At 39.7% G+C, this 17,208-nt stretch overlaps 1 protein-coding gene across 3 annotated transcripts in view; it reads right to left on the reverse strand.

Moving 5' to 3' along the window:
* The window catches only part of nup50 (nucleoporin 50), a 70,906-nt gene that overhangs the window by 20,077 nt on the left and 33,621 nt on the right, over positions 1-17,208 (reverse strand). For all 3 annotated transcript variants that reach the window (XM_072552347.1, XM_072552346.1, XM_072552345.1), the window contains exons 4-6: positions 14,151-14,334; positions 8,578-9,207; positions 611-692 (exon numbers count right to left, since the gene is read on the reverse strand). In XM_072552347.1, the coding sequence (XP_072408448.1) occupies positions 611-692; positions 8,578-9,207; positions 14,151-14,334 (896 nt within the window). The remainder of the gene's footprint in view (positions 1-610; positions 693-8,577; positions 9,208-14,150; positions 14,335-17,208) is intronic.

A 17,208-nucleotide genomic window follows, 5' to 3' on the forward strand; every position in this document is an offset into this window, starting at 1 on the left:
GGGGAGTATTGTGTTCAGATAACGGATGATGTTTTACATGACCTCGAGATCTTGTTTGGATAATCCAAAATTAGGATAATTGACATTCGGGTAACAAGGTTGTTCTGTATATTTAAAGGTTGAGATAGATTCTTGATCAGTAGATGAAATCGAAAGGTAATGGGGAAGGGTAAGGAAGTGAAGTGAGGAGTGTCAGATCAGTCATGATCCTATCGAATGGGGAGGAGACGCGATAATTTCACTCAGTTGGTCGGATGGCTAATTTATGATAGAGAGTGACACTAATGGGGTGGGTTCAACTCCCACACCAGCTGAGGTTACCATGAAGGATTGTCCTTCTCAACCTCTTGCCCCAGAGGTTTGATGACTCTCTTTCAAACCATCACCAGTTGGTTCTCTCTAATGAGAAAGCAGCTGTATGGTCTGGCACGACTTAGGCGACTCAATGTTTTATTTGGAGCAGGACCAATTGAAAAAGTTAAGCTCTAAATTAAATTCCAGAAAATTACTTCAGTACTAGTCATGAAACACAAATGAAATAGGTATCAGGAACAAAAACAGAGTGGAGTTGTAAATAAATTGAAATTTGTTTCAGAATAAAATGACATACTTCTTGGAAAAGATTGCATCCTCTTCTTTGACTTCAGTCACAATTGGTTTGGGAGGTTCTTCATTCTCTTCATCTTTTTCGTCTACAATTGAAAAAAAAAACTAAGTTTAGAACAGGAAGATAATGCAACACAAAAGCTGTGGAAGAAAAATAAACTAAATAGATTGCTACTGGGATGACAAACCAAATGGTTTGTCTGTCTAACAAGATAACTACATGATTACTGGATTGTAATATCACAATATTACTGGTTTTGCAATTCAGTTTTGCTGCCTGATAATAAATGAAAATTAAAAGTCTAAATGCATTCTCACCACAACTGAGTATTAGGATCAAACCCGAAAAGCAAAGTTATAAAATGGACTCCATCACCCACTGCAGGAGTAATGTGTGCCATGTCTGGATGTGGACAAGATGTGGCTTTCTTTACTAATTAAAATAGTAATATGGTGATTTCAAAGAAAATCACATTTTGGATATGGGATCACTGGAAATGACAGCATTTACTGCCTATTGCTCAAAAGATTTTTGTATTTTACTGTGCATAATCTCCACTATAGCAGATTCCAAAAGGAATTGCCTGAGAAGTTTACTTTCCTCTGAGCAATGTCTTTATGCCTAGAACCCTCCAAAAGTATTTTTTTTTAAAAAGTACTTAAAATATCTAACTTCTCTTGTGTAATAAAAAAAGGTTTAACTACTCAATTGAACTCATCTGTACATCATCCCTACCCCGCAGAACTACACCATACCCAGACCCTGTCACATTCCACCCATTAACCTCCCCCTTGCCACTCCATACTTCCCACAGCTTTCCCATTCTACCGTCAGACCTGAACCCACCATATGCTATGCCTCATCAGAGCTGGCCAATCTGCCACCAGACAACTCACCCATTCCCATTGTCAGACTAAACAGTTAAATGTAGAACGTTTAAACGTGGACAGATATCCACCACTTCAAGATAGAGTGAAAACAAAGAGATTGGGGCTGATCACCAAGCTTACATGGTTAACTTTAAACTTGTAATTTTTGTTCATGGTTTAACATAAAAATGCAACATTCTTGGAAATGGGAAATTAAACCGGTGATAGTAAAAGGGCTGAAGCAGTAACGGCAAAGAAGGGTAACATATTAGCTATGGCATTATTGCTCCAATTAGCAATACTACATGTTGAGAATAAGAGCAGCTTTCTTGTTGAAAACATACAAGATTCTGAAAAGGGAGACACTGAAGCTTACTTTCCAGACGAGAGAATCTCGGTCATGGTGAACATCCTCACGATAAGGGGCAGATCATTTAGGAATGAGTCAGAGAAACTTCTTCACTCAAAGGGCTATAAATCTTTGGAACTCTGACATCCACACCATCTGGATACAATCACTGAACATAATTAAGATTGAAATGGATAGATTCACTGCTTCAGAGTCTAGATTGGAGACTTCACCAGTTTTCTCATTTCCCCTCCCCCCACCTTACCCCAGTTCCAACCTTCCAGCTCAGCATCATCCTCATGACCTGTCCTACCTGCCAATCTTCCTTCCCACCTACCCACTCCACCCTCCTCTGACCCATCATCTTCATCCCCACCTCCATCCACCCATTGTACTCTTTGCTACCTTCTGCCCAGCGCCATACCCTCCCATTTATCTCTCCACCCCAGAGGCTCCCTGCCTTCATTCCTGTTGAAGGGCTTTTGCCCAAAATGTCAATTTTCCTGCTCTGCTGATGCTGCCTGACCTGCTGTGCCTTTCCAGCACCTGCAGTCCTCACTTTTGCCTAGATTCACTGTTTCAGATAATCAAAGTATAAGGGAAACAGACATGAAAATGGAGTCAACACCAAAGATTATGATCATATGGAATGAGAGAGCACGAGTCGATGGGTCAACTGGTTTATTCCTGCTCCTATTTATGGGCTTATGTGGCAGTTTGTAAATCCACTGCTGTACATAATTTTAATTCAACTAAATTTAAACTCCATGTATTAAAATTTGACACTGACATGAGCATTTTTTAAAAAAATAAACAAACATACATCAGAAGTTACAATGCCTGAGCATTTACAAAATATTTGCAGCAAATTGCATTCCCAATATATAACCTGTCGTCAAGATTATATGGCCAAAATGCACTGCACAATCAAATACATTGGGAAACATTTTCCCAACTTATGCCAGCCATACTGTTGACTGCCTCAATGTAGAATTTTCCTACAAAAATAAACCACAAATGTTCAGTAGACAAATGGCCATTCGGTGTAACAGGTTATGTTAATACTTAACATCACCTTCCTCCCACTCTCTCATCAGAAACCATAACATTATCTTTTTGCCTTACATATTCATCTAACTCTGCTTCAAAATTTATGGCATTCACTTCAAATATACTATTGTAGCATTTTCTACATGCTCACAATTCTAACTTTGAGAATCAACGTATTAGTCACTTGCTTATATTTATGGATCCTAGTGCTGCCTCTCCACAGTGGAAACATTTCTCTCCATGCCTACCCAATCTTAAACGTATTTACCCATATCTGCCCTTCGACTACACTTTGTCCTAGTTATCCACTAGGGACAGTGGCACAGACATCCCTTGGATAACAAAAGTCACAAGAATGGGCCAAAGGAGTAAAATGGGATTTGGGGCTGACTGAGTACATGGATCGGTGGGTAGCAAACTAGTAGATTAATAAAGATTGAGCCCACTCCTAAAGGAAAGGATTCCAGCCTGTTCAATCTTTGCTTATTAGGTACAATTGGATCTAGCATGCTTCAGTCTTTATGGTGTCTTCTCCAGGTCCAAAATGATACAGTAAACAAAAAGTGATCAAAATCAAAGTTCCAAAAATATTTAACCCCCAATATCTCCGCTTTCAAATTTGATTGCTGTAGATATAATCCGTAGTACTTAATTTGCTCTTTCCAGCCTTATTCGTCTGCATTGCTACTTTTAAATGGCGTATGTATGTGTACCCCCAGATTCTCCTGGAATTCTTTCTTAGTAAGTTGGTTCCTTATTTTTACAAAATGTATAAAAACTCACACTTATCTATAATGAGATCAGCATGCTAATTACATAACCACACTGCAAGTTTATTAATGTCTTCTTGCACTTCGACCAATCTTCTGCTATATTAACTGTTGAAATTGCATCTTCAATTGTAGCATCCAAATGTAAGTGGCCTGTAGTCTCAGCACATATCATTACAAAACATCACTTCCCATTGCTTGCCATTTTCAGCAAAGGCACTCCACATTTAAACTCACCCTATTTAGTGTTGCACTTTAGGATAGATAAGTTCGGTTTTAACCTCAAACCCATGACTTTCAGGACCCAATTTTGGATCCAACGTCCCAAATAACCCTGGATCCCATGAATTTTTACTGTCTTTAATCAGTTTCCCCATATGGGACCTTGCCAAAGGCCTTGCTGAAACATATCTATTGCCTTACCCTCATCCAAATACTAGGTCACCTCCTCAAAATTCCTCCAGATTCATCAGGCAGGACCTCCTTCTGCCAAAGTCATGCTGACTATCCCTGATCAAACCTTGCCTCTTCAAATGGAAATTAATTTTCTCTTTCACCATCTTCTCCAATACATTCCTACCACCAACGCTGGACTCAATAATTCATAAACCTGTGCCCACACCTCCTCCCTCACCTCTATCTAAGGCCCTAAAGGAACCTTCCACATCCATCAAAGTTTCACCTGCACATCCACCAATATCATTTATTGTATCCGTTGCTCCCGATGTGGTCTCCTCTACATTGGGGAGACTGGGCGCCTCCTAGCAGAGCACTTTAGGGAACATCTCCGAGACACCTGCTCCAATCAACCAAACTGCCCCGTGGCCCAACATTTCAACTCCCCCTCCCACTCTGCCGAGGACATGGAGGTCCTGGGCCTCCTTCACCGCCGCTCCCTCACCACCAGACACCTGGAAGAAGAACGCCTCATCTTCCGCCTCGGAACACTTCAACCCCAGGGCATCAATGTGGACTTCAACAGCTTCCTCATTTCCCCATCCCCCACCTCATCCTAGTTTCAAACTTCCAGCTCAGTAACTGTCTCCTTGACTTGTCCGACCTGCCTATCTTCTTTTCCACCTATCCACTCCACCCTCTCCTTCTTGACCTATCACCTTCATCTCCTCCCCCACTCACCCATTGTACTCTATGCTCCTCTCCACCCACTCTCCTCTAGCTTATCTCTCCACGCTTCAGGCTCACTGCCTTTATTCCTGATGAAGGGCTTTTGCCCGAAATGTCGATTTCGCTGCTCGTTGGATGCTGCCTGAACTGCTGTGCTCTTCCAGCACCACTAATCCAGTATTTGGTTTTCAGCATCTGCAGTCATTGTTTTTACCTCAATAATTCATAGTTCACTCATCTATCAGTTTCTGATCTCTGGCAACTCCCTTGGTTGTTGGGTAGTGGAGGTTTCCATTGCAGCAATGCAATGTCAAGGGAAGATGGTTAGATTCACTCCTGTTGAAGATAATCATTGCTTGGCACTGAAGTGCAACATTATGGATTAGATTAGATTAGATTCGATTCTCGACAGTATGCAAACAAGGCCCTTCGGTCCAACAAGTCCGCACAGGCCCTCCGAAGAGTAACCCACCCTGACCTATTCCCCTAATCTCTTTTCACCTCTGACTAATACACCTAACACGATGGGCAATTTAGCATGGCCAATTCACCTGATCTGCACAGAGTCAGAGTCAGAGAGAGATGTACAGCATGGAAACAGACTCCTCGGTCCAACCCATCCATGCTGACCAGATATCCCAACCCAATCTAGTCCCACCTGCCAGCACCCGGCCCATATCCCTCCAAACCCTTCCTATTCATTTACCCATCTTTGGATTGTGGGAGGAAACCAGAGCACACAGAGGAAACCCACGCAGACAATGTGTAAACTCCACACAGACAGTTGCCTGAAGTGGGAATTGAACCCAGGTCCCCTGGTGCTGTGAGGCAGCAGTGCTAGCCACCATTCCACCCCTAAAAGGATGTGGAGGTCATGTTGTGCATGGGCATACGTTGTATCAATATCAGAATGGAGATGATGCTGAGTATGCACTTCTGACTTTATGACAAAGGGAGGTGTTTAATCAAATAGCTGAATGTGTTTGGGCCCAGAACGCTGCCCTTAGGAACTCCTGCAGAGATGTCCTATGATGGAAATAATTTACCTCTGTCAACCACAACCTTTACGCTAAGGATGACTTGAAGGGTAGGTCCACCTACACTCCAGTTCTTACCCAATTCAGCTTTTCCTGCAGCTTCTTGATGCAATATATGGTCAAATGTTACCTTCATGTCAAGTGCAGTTATTCTACCATGATTCAGCTCTTTAGTGCATGTTTGGACCAAGATTGTAAAGAAAGTGAATTTCAGAGCTGATACCTCATGTGATTGATGCAAAGTTCAGTCAAAACACAATGACATCAAAATACATGTGGACCAGACTCTTTAAAAAAAAAGGGACATTAGGGAATCAGATGAGTTTTTGATTTAATCAAAAATGGATTCCTGGCCCTTGTTAGGCTAGCTTTTAATGTTAGATTTTTATTGCAGATTGTGCAATTCAAATTCAATAACAGAATTCTAACCCACGTCCTCTGTTTTTTTCCAAGCTTCTGGCACATTATTCCAGGGAAGACCAACACCCAGACCATTCCTAACAACTCTGGAGCTGTTCTGGTTGACCTTAAGCAAAAAAACAAAAAGGGTCTAACAGTGACAGAAGAGGAAAACTCTGCAAGGAGCTGTTCCTTCAGTCATAGACTGTTTCTGCCCCATTTTTGCCAGGGGACACACCCCACATCAGATCACACATCAGGCTGAGAAAAGAAAACAATCCTGAATGAAAAGCACCCTGCTTCTGACCTCCATTTTCATACGAATTCCAGAGGCGAACACGAGATTTGTGTCAGCTAAACCCAACTCCTTAGCTCGAGCTTACTTTCCCTTTTCCTTGTGATCAGAACTTGAGAGTCTAGTCTGTCTCTATCACGTTTAAGTGAAAAGGTAAAAATTGGTATATTAGCTCTGCTGGTATTTTTATTAAATTACACAATTTTTGAAGTCCTCAATAGATTGCTTATCATGTTTGTTTTTACACTCATGCCATAACTTTTTGGAATTCTGGCACCTGCTGCTGGGTTTCCTCCTGAAAGGAATGAGATTCAAGTCGTCAAACTGTTTTTTTGAACAATTAGAAAAATTAGGTTACTTTTGCCCAACAGATGTGGGAAGTTTTGGAAATGCTCAGCTTGTCTAGCAGCACTTATACAGAGAGATTCAGGCTTTAGAAGCCATGTGGCAGAACTAAAAGAAGATTGGGGACCTGAAACCTTGACTGTTTTTCTCTCTCCACAGAATATTTCAGATCTGTCGAATCTATAGTATTTTGGTCTATAGACTGACATGAGGCATGAGAGATTAGCTAGTTTTAATTTTAATTTTAAAATGATAATATTTATCACAATGCCACACGTATTTTTCCTGTTAACAAAGCTCAATTTTGTGTATACAGGTAACATTACTACATTTGCATGTCCTTGGGCTCAGTTTATAAAATGAGTAATTGATCCATTGCACAAAATATTTCAACATGTTAAGATTTTAGCTAAAGCTGTCTGGACACTGGTTTGAAAGAAAACACAGGTGATAACTGGATACTGTATAGGTCGAATTGAAAAATACCTTCAAACCAGACCATTCGGAGATTATTTGGACATGACAGCAAGCAACTAAAATAAAGTGAAAAAGTACGTGGAAAACAGTCCTAATGCAAAAACAGCATGTTTTTATTGAGGTGACTACGAGACACAAAATGCAATCTTAAATTCAGGTTAGTATTAGTATTAGACTTTGCCCTGTTCAGTGGCATTTACCTTGGGCTGGGATTTGCAACTGTAATAAGGCAGTGAAACTTGTCAACTTAAAGCACATTTGTTACTTACTGTTGTACTTCACCTTGGACTAAATATTTCCTGCCTTATGTAGAGTTTTATTGTTACATCCCATCGCATCCACTATCAACCACGAACATATGCTTATGCCTTTCTTGCACTTATATTTCTGATTTGACTGATATACATGACTGATTTCAACATGTAACAGCAATGTCATTTTTTTTTGTTCACGTCTTTCAAAACCTGAATGTATGTTGTTAAACTATTGACTAATGCAGTGGGTGGTCTGGAATAGTAGTTGCTGTCATTATTAACAAAGTTACTTTACTGCATTTGTACTATGAAATTTAATCACCATTTGGATTCCTGTTACCATTTACCTACTTTTCCTGATTATCACAGATGTGCTGCCTTAAGAGATAGAGGGGTTTAGAGAGGGAATTCCAGAGTCGCAGTATATGCTTTGGGGAGATGTTGTTCTGATCTGTCCCCAGAAATCTACAATACTGGGTTGTGGAGGTACAGGCAAATGGGAGGTAACTTAAATTGTGTAATAGGCATTTGTTTCAGCAATGCTGGTAATTTAATGAATTACCTAGCACCATGGTGCTACTACTACAATGCCATTAAATCAGGTGTTCAATATTGTAACAAGCAAGAAAGCCAAATCTTCTGTTTGGACATCATTCATAAAACACTGTTTGGATACCAGCAAGATTAATTTATAATGCCTCATCTTTCTAAAATTTGCTCAATAGTTCCCTCAGAATAAAATTGAATTGTGCACCTCACGCAAAAAGGCTGATGTTCCTGCTATAACTTGTACGCAAGATTAAAATTTGCGAACACTTTAATCTAGCCATTTCTTTAAAGATGCGTGGATAAGAGAAAAGAAACAGAGTACACTTCATGGCTATTGACAATATAATAATAATAATAATAATTATTCAACCTGACTACTTTAAGACTAGGACTACTGAATTTGTAAGTATAAACAGTTTATTTTAAAAAAAAAGGTAAATAGTATCCATACCTTTGCGCTCACTGCTATTTATTTCTTCTGGTTTTGCTACAGATGCGGTGAAGGAAAATGTTGGAGCTCCAGACTTTTCTTGGTTTAGATCTTTTCCAAATAATGAGCCTGAGGTACCACTACTGAAAGAAAAGCCAGATAAAGGTGGTTTTTCCACTGTTTTCCCAAAGAGGAAGCTGCTGTTTCCACTATTTCCTATTGTAGTCTCAGGTTTCATTTCTGAAGTGAGTGGAATAATATCATTGCTTTTAACAGATGAAAAGATGGGTGGTGGGGTTGTCCCTGGTGATGTTTTGGAAACACCAATTGTGTTAATAGACTGCGCTTCTGGCCTCTTGCTGCTTGTGTCACTCTCTGACCCACTATCAGAGCTGCTACCATATTTCTGCTCAATGCTCGTCAAATGCTTCTCGTAGTCCCTGAAGATTGGGGTCAAATCACATAGCGGATTCTCATTGACATGTTTGGTGATCCAATCCCGGACTGAACAATTTAGTGCTGCGAGTTGTTTGTTGTATTCGTTACAGCCCGTTTTACTCCGAGTGTTAAGTTGATTAACACCATTTGCTTTTGTACCTATTTCACCTTTCGCCAAGGGATTTGAAGGAGGACCGTTAGACAGAAAAGAACCTACAAAATAAAATTAAATGCTTAATTAGATTGTGAAATAAAACAGATTATTGCATTATTCTAAGGTCTCCAAGTCTTCATAGATCAAGACTTCCTATCACTTATTTTTTTTTTGCTGTTGTTTTTTTAAAAAAAGTCTTCCCCCCACCCAACAGTAGTGGAGTCCAAAACTAGAGGGTATAGGTTTAAGGCGAGAGGCGAAAGATTTAAAAGGGACTCTAGGGGTAACTTTTTCCAGACAGAGGGTGGTGCAAATATGAAATGAACTGTAACAGGAAGTGGTAGAGGCAAGTGTAATTACAACATTTAAAAAGACATTTGGACCGGTACATGGATAGGAAAGATTTGGAGGGATATGAGCCAAATGCAGGAAAATGGGACTAATTCAGTTCAGGAAACCTACTTGAAGGTTCTCAAATCTATTCAACATTTTTGGATTCCCCACGATTCAAAAATACATGACATACAATAGTGAAAAGTTTTAACAGCTTAAATGATTTCACTGAGAGCCTAATTACACTAAAATGAAACAAATACAAAACAGATTGAATCATTTAAAAAGATGAAGCCAAGTCCAAAAGCAGTTCTATCTGGTGTTGAGATCAAGTTGGGATTCACTGCATATGTGAATTATTTTGATACTAGTCTTACAAGTGTAGTATTAAAATTTCTAGAATACAAAAACAGAAAGGAAGAGTAGAAGATGAAAATAAATTACAAAGAGTAGAGAACTCACTGAAATAAACAGCTCAAAAGTGACTGACTGAAATGAATGCCAATATGAGGATGCAATGATGCCCGATTTGATAGGTTTTGTTTAATTTTTAAATGTCTCTGAAACATATTCAAGAACTGCAGATCTCTTTAATAAAAACAAGTTTATTTCAGAAGAAAAATAAACAAGCTAAACATAGACAAATTAGTTTTAAAATCATTCTACCAAACGATAAAACAGCTTCAAGCCACTTTCCACCACAGTTACAAAGCAAAGGGGGTTGAGACAAGGTGAGATAAATCATATCCTGTTTTAAAAAAACATATTCGCTCATGGGATGTAGGCAGCACTGGCTGGCCAGCATTTATTGCTTATCTCCAAGTACCCTTCAGAAGGGGACGGTGAGCTATCTTCCTAATCCACCGCAGCCCGTATGTTGCAGGTTGACCCAATAACAGCAAAGGAATGGTGACATATTTGAAAGTCAGAATGATGAGCAGCTTCGAGAACTTGCAGACGGTGGTGTTCCCATGTATTTGCTACCCTTGTCCTTCTAGGTGGAAGTGGTCATAGGTTTGGAAGATGCAGTCTAAGGCTCTTTGTAATTTCTGCAGTGCATCGTGTTGGTGAAGAGAGTCGGATGTTTGTGGATGTGGTGCCAACCAAGCAGGCTTCTTTGTCCTGGATGGTGCCAAACTTCTTGATTGTTCTTGGAGCTGCACTGACCCAGCTAAGTGATGGGTATTCCATCACACTCCTGACTTGTGCCATGTAGATGGTGGACAGGCTTTGGACAGTTAGTACACAGTATTCCTAGCCCCTGACCTGCTTTTTTTCAAGTCACTGGGTTTATCTGGCGAGTGCAGCTAAGTTTCTGGTTTAAGGTAACCCCCTGGATGTTCACAGTGGGGGGCTTCAGTGAATGTCAAGGCTGCGCGATTAGATGATTTTATTGGAGGAGATGGTCAGTGTCTGGCATGTGTGGGGTACAAATGTTATTTGCCACTTGTTAGCCCAAACCTGGATACTGTCTGGGTCATGCTGCATTTGAATATGGTCTGCTTTAGTATTGGAGGAATGACAAAACATGTTGAACATGATGCAGTCATCTGTGAATATCCCGACGTCTAACCTCATGACAGAGAGATGGTCACTGATGAAGCAGTTGAAGATGGTTGGACCTCGGACACTACCCTGAGAAAAACTCTTCCAGAGATTGTCTGGATTGGAGATAACTGATCTCCAGTAGGCATAACCATTTTCATATGTGCCAGATATGGCTCCAAACAGCAGTGAGTTTGCCCTAATAGCCCTTGACACCATAGTAGGTCAAAAGCAGCCTTGATGTCAAGGGCTGTCACGCTCACCTAACCTCTCGAATTCAGTTCTTTTGTCCACGTTTGAACTAAGGCTGGAATGAGGTCAGGAGTCGAGTGGCCCTGGCAGAACCCAAACTGAGGGTCACTGACTGAGTTATTGCTCAGCAGGTGCTATTGATAGCACAGTTGATGACAACCTCCATCAAGCAAAAGTGAGGACTGCAGATCAGAGTCTAGATTAGAGTGGTGCTGGAAAAGCACAGCAGGTCAGGCAGCATCTAAGGAGCAGGAAAATCGACGTTTCGGGCAAAAGCCCTTCATCAGGAATGAAGGGCTTTTACCCAAAACGTCGATTTTCCTACTACTCAGATGCCGCCTGGCCTGCTGTGCTTTTCCAGCACCACTCTAATCTAGACACCCTCAATCAATTTACTGTCAAATCAAGAGTAGACTAATGGGGTAGTAATTGGCAGATTAGGATTTGTCTTGCTGTGTACACAGGATATAGCAAGGCAATTTTCCATATCATCAGGCAGAAGCCAGTGTTGTAAAATTATACTGGAACAACTTAGCTAGGGAAGCGACAAGTTCTGGAGCACAAGTCTTCAGTACTATCACCAGAATGTTGTCAGGGCCCAAATGCCTTTGCAGTATCCAGAGCAGCCAACCATTTCTTGATATCACAGACTGAATCAAATTGGCTAAAAGCAAATATCTATAATTCTGGTAACAACTGGAGGAGGTAGTGATGGATTATCTACTCGATACATCTGGCTGAAAAGTGCTGTAAATGCTTCAGTGAGGCACCCATCTCAACTGACTCCTAAAGTTTCTTTGTCATGGACTGTGGAGCCAAAGAGTCCTTTCCAGTTTACTGGCTTGAACCAGATTTTTGCAAATCTGAGAGCCTAAACCTTTTCAGTCCTAATAAATTTCAAACCAAACTTGGTTTGGAAAGCAGACCAAATAAATCTTCTCTGCTGAGGCAAGTGGTTCCCCGAACTACTTCTAGGAGATAAACTAAGCTCATTTTTGAGCTCAACTCTTGTATTTTCTGAATAGAATTAAAAATTGTCATACATTGTTAGGAACTCTAAACAAAGCTAATGGTCTTAAAAGAAGCACTGCCTGTTGTAAGCCTAGGTCTGTAGTCACTAGTTTTCTGACAACTGTTGGAGTTAGATCATTGTTCCAAGATGACCCGCTGATTTTTAAGAAAAAGAAATACTTCACATAAGTAACCAGCACCCATATGTCCCATTTCAAAATGATACTCTTCCTTTCATCACAAAATGTGATTCGCAGTAAAAGTAAACAATACTAATCAAACAGAGACCTAGGGATTCAGGTACATAAGGTGGCATTTGGCACACTTGCCTTCATTGTTCAGACCATTGAGTGTAGGGGTGGAGATGTTATGTTGTAATTGTACAGGGCACTGGTGAAGCCACTTTTGGAATACTGTGTACAGTTCTGGTCACCTTGCTATGCGAACAATTACTAAATTGGAAAGAGTGCAGATAAGATTTAAGCATGTTTTTGGGACTGGAGGGGTTGAGTTTAAGGGGAGGTTGGATAAGCTGGGACTTTTTCCCCTGGAACGTAGGAGTTTGAGGGATGATCCTATATAGATTTATAAAATCCTGAGGGGCACAGGTAAGGTGAATAGCAAAAGGTCTTTTCCTCACTGTAAGGAAATTCAAAACTAGAGGGCACAGTTTTAAGGTAAGAGGGGAAAGATTTAAATGGTACCTGAGGGGTAAAATGTTCACACAGTGGGTGGTACGTACATAGAATGAACTACCAGAGTACATGGTAGGTGCAAGTACAGTTACAACATTTAAAATACTTTTGGACAGATACATGAATAGGAATAGTTTAGAGAGGGATCTGGACCAAATGCAAGCAGATAAGAGTAGTTCAATTTTCGAAACCTGGTCAGCGTGAACCAGTTGGACCGAAGGGTCTATTTTCATGCTAGGAGTGTGAGTGTAATTATACACTGAATTGGAATACACTGTCCTGCAGGAGAACAGACAGACTTGGAAGTTTACACAGCATTAAAATAAATCATCTGACATTGCCAAGTCTGCTTTAAAAAAGATCAATAGAGTTTTACAGATTTACTACAATGCCTGGTGTAAGGAGATAAAAATATGAAGAAAATCTTCAAGTGAAAAGTGCTATTTTCATTATTTTTTCATGGAATGTCAGTGCTCATGGCATGGCATTTATTGCTCACCCAGAGTTGCACTCAAGAAGTGGTGAGCTGCCTTCCTGATCTGCTGAAGTCTATTCGGTGTAAGTACACGCACAATGTAATTCTATAGGCAGTTGCAGATTCCTGTGTGATTATACAGTAATGTCTAAGGTTTCCATAATTTTAACTAGAATAGATGAAAGCAATAACAAAAAGTCCTAGATTGGGGGGGGGGGGGGAAATGATAAATTTAATATTGTAAGAGACAGAGAATGGAGAATCTTCTTGATACAGATTTGAAGATAAATTTAACTTTTAGGGTTCATAGCTCAGGCAGAAACAATTTAAACATTCAAGATTAGATAGTGAATGAAGGAACAGGCATACAAAAGAATGTGGAAACAAAGTGTCTAAATGCAATTTGAACAACTTGTTCACATAAGTACATGCTGGCAAAGACTGACAAGACTAAATGACTTGGTTTTCAAGTTGTAATAAGTATTATTCTACAGAAACTATGAACAGAAAACAATTTATTAAAAATTCATCAGCTCAGACCCAATATAAAAACAATTTAAAAAGCAAATGGTGCCATATTGGAGGATTTATTGCCCAACTTTTCAACACTGCCCAGTATTAAGTGGGGTGGAAAAGTATCTTTGCTGAAAAATAAATGGATTCAGCAGTTAAAAGGCATTTGCTTACTTACCCACTGCGTCATTTACATCAGTAGCACAACTAAGGACAGATGTTGAAGAGGATGATGATGGAGTGCTTCCATTGGACAATCCTTGCAGAGGCTTGAAACCAGAACCATTTCCAAATCCTCCAAAACCAGTATTTCCAGTTGAAGTAAGACCAGAGAATCCTTTGAAAACTCCACCTCCATCAGTCTGACCCATTTTAAAAGAACAAATGTTAGCATGCCATCTAACATACCAAACTTCACCAATAACTTATTAAAATATGCACTTGGGTTTCTTATATTTAGGCATTTTTATCACCCCAGTATTTGGCCAGCTATACATGCTAACTTTGTGCATTTACAGGAGAGGATAAGGCAGGGGGGAGACGTTCCAATTTCCTGGTTAGGCAGAATAGCACTAATTAAAATGAATGTCCTGCCCCGTCTCCTATACCCTATGAGAATGCTTCCGGTGATGCTGCCGAGGTTGGCACTACGCAAATTATATGGCTGGCTGGGTTCCTTCATCTGGAATCATAGACGGGCCCTCATTAAGCTGAGGAAGCTACAGCGTCCACAGGCAAGGGTAGGACTGGATTTTTTAAGATTTTAGGAAATATCAGTTAAGTTCCTATTAAGCTACATAGCTGATTGGGTCTTGTCTGACCCACAATCAATCTGGCTGGACATCGAGGCTTCTCAAGTAAAATGCCCACTTAGACTCTTATTTTCAGACAAGAGGAAAGTCATTATGGACCACTGTAAAAACCCTATAATACTAAATACAATTAAAGCTTGGAATATAATGCGGCAAGACGAGGACAATTCACAAAGCATCCCCCTATACTCCGATAGTGGGAGCATGGGGGTTTCAACCAGGGCTTACAGATGCCACATTCAAACTCTGGAGATCCTGGGGTATCTCCTGTTTAGGGGATCTGTTTAAGGAAGGGGTCCTGATGTCTTTTGAACAACTGCATCAGAAACGTGAATTACCTAATGGTGATCTCTTTCGATACTTCCAAATTCGAGATTACAAACAGAAGACGACAATGCTATTAGATTGTCTGATTTATAAAGACTGAGAATGTACGGTGTTATGGCCAATGGGGGTACCCTCAGACAGCACTCTATCATTTATTACATGGTAAAGTATCAGAAGATATGGACAATCTGCTTAAAACATGGGATCAGGATTTGGGGCTGGAAATCTCCATAGAAGTGTGGGAAAATGCCAGAAAAATCTCCATCTGCAACAGAACCCAGGCCATTCAGTTGAAGATACTTCACAGGGCCCATATAGCACCAGACTGATTGGAGATACTTCTGCCTAAATTTTGGCAATGTGTCCCGAATGTAAAACCGAGGTAGGCACTCTTGTACACTGCTTATGGACTTGTCATAAGACTTGTAAATATTGGACTAAAGTAGCAAATGCCCTGACAGAAATCTTGGGAACAGAAATTAGAGTGTATCCAGTATCTCTCCTTTTGGGCTTTGAGCTTGCCTTCCCTCGATGTGCATGGGAAGAGATTATTTTCCATTCTCTCTTTCTGTGCAAGGAAAAATATTTTGGTAAACTGGGTGGCCGAGGGCTTTCGAATTGGCACAGAATAATCATGGAATATATTCCCCTCGACTTCCTTACAAACATGTGCACCAAAAAACCGAATTATTCTATAAAATATGGTAGCCCTTCTAGAATTACTCAGATACAGATATTTTGGCCATTCTATCAAGGGCTTTTATCTAATTTAGACAACGAACTTGGCTGGTCTGTGACCCCTTGGGAGAGGAATCCGCACGAATATGGATTTTGTTACGATCTGATGTTAACACATTCCAAGCATGTACTTTACTAGTCAATTTCTGTGTTATCCGTTGTGTTTTCTGTTCTTGAGTAATGTAAGCGATTTAAATCATACACGCTGGTTAGCTGTAGGTTAGATTAGTAGTTAGTCGAGTTTTGTCCTTTTTCTTCTTTTCGGTATCTCTTCTTTTGTTTGACAGATTTTGGCTATTATTTATTTAAGATTTAATTGTATATCAATATTTATACTTGGGCTTTTTTTATTTGTAAACTTGTAAAAGCTAGGCGTGGAGGAAGGACCCTATTTCTCTCCTTTTGAGCCTACCCATTGTATTTCCAGCAGACGCGCACAAGAAAAAAAAACCTTTCAATATTCTTACGTTCTATGCAAGGAAGAATATCTTGCTAGGTTGGATATCCAAAAAATCCCCCAGGCCTGTCGGGTTGGCGGAAGATTGTTATGGAGCATATTCCCTGGATTTTCTCAAATATGGTACACCGCAAAACTGAGAATTTTTACAAGACATGGCAACCCTTTTTGAAATACCTGGACACAGATTTATCTGCCACACTAACAAGGGCTTTTCTATAGCCGTAACAATTGTGTTTCATGAGTCCAATATCCAGGGAGGAGGAACTGTGAATGTATGAGTGTTTTGTTTGGCTGGGCTGAGTTATTACTATTTATTTGTTTGTTGTTAGGTATTTACTTATTTAAATAGCTAGTTTAGGTTTTTTTCAAAAAATTTTATACTTCGCTATATATGTTTATACATTCGTATAGGAGGGTGGGTTGGGGAATTTTTTTTATTATTTGGGTTTAATTTTGTACTATTTTTGTATGGTTTTGAATTGCATTGTTTTGTATTTGTTGTAACATTTATGTATTTTTATATTAAAAAAACTTGTAAAAACATGTTAAATTTTCAATAAAAATAATCAATAAAAAATCTGCACTTGAACTTTATACGCAGAAATGCTTGAAACTCCACCTGAAGTCAACATTAAATTATTAAAAATTAACACACTTTTGCATTGTTCAAGTATAACTTGTATTTTTGAATAATTAGACTCCTGTATCACGCAACCAATTAGTTACGAAAATTCAGATTGTTCATGCTATTAATGGAGAGGTTCCTAAATTGTTTGTAGGTTTTAGTAACAGATATTATAGGAACTAACAAAATTTCCATTAATATAGACTTTTAATGTAGAAAAATCTCAACAACTGTTCTGCAATGAACCCCTTAAGAGGTAACACGACAAGTAGAG

The sequence above is a fragment of the Chiloscyllium punctatum genome, chromosome 32, assembly GCF_047496795.1.
Source record: "Chiloscyllium punctatum isolate Juve2018m chromosome 32, sChiPun1.3, whole genome shotgun sequence".
In the NCBI taxonomy this organism is placed as follows: Eukaryota; Metazoa; Chordata; class Chondrichthyes; order Orectolobiformes; family Hemiscylliidae; genus Chiloscyllium; species Chiloscyllium punctatum.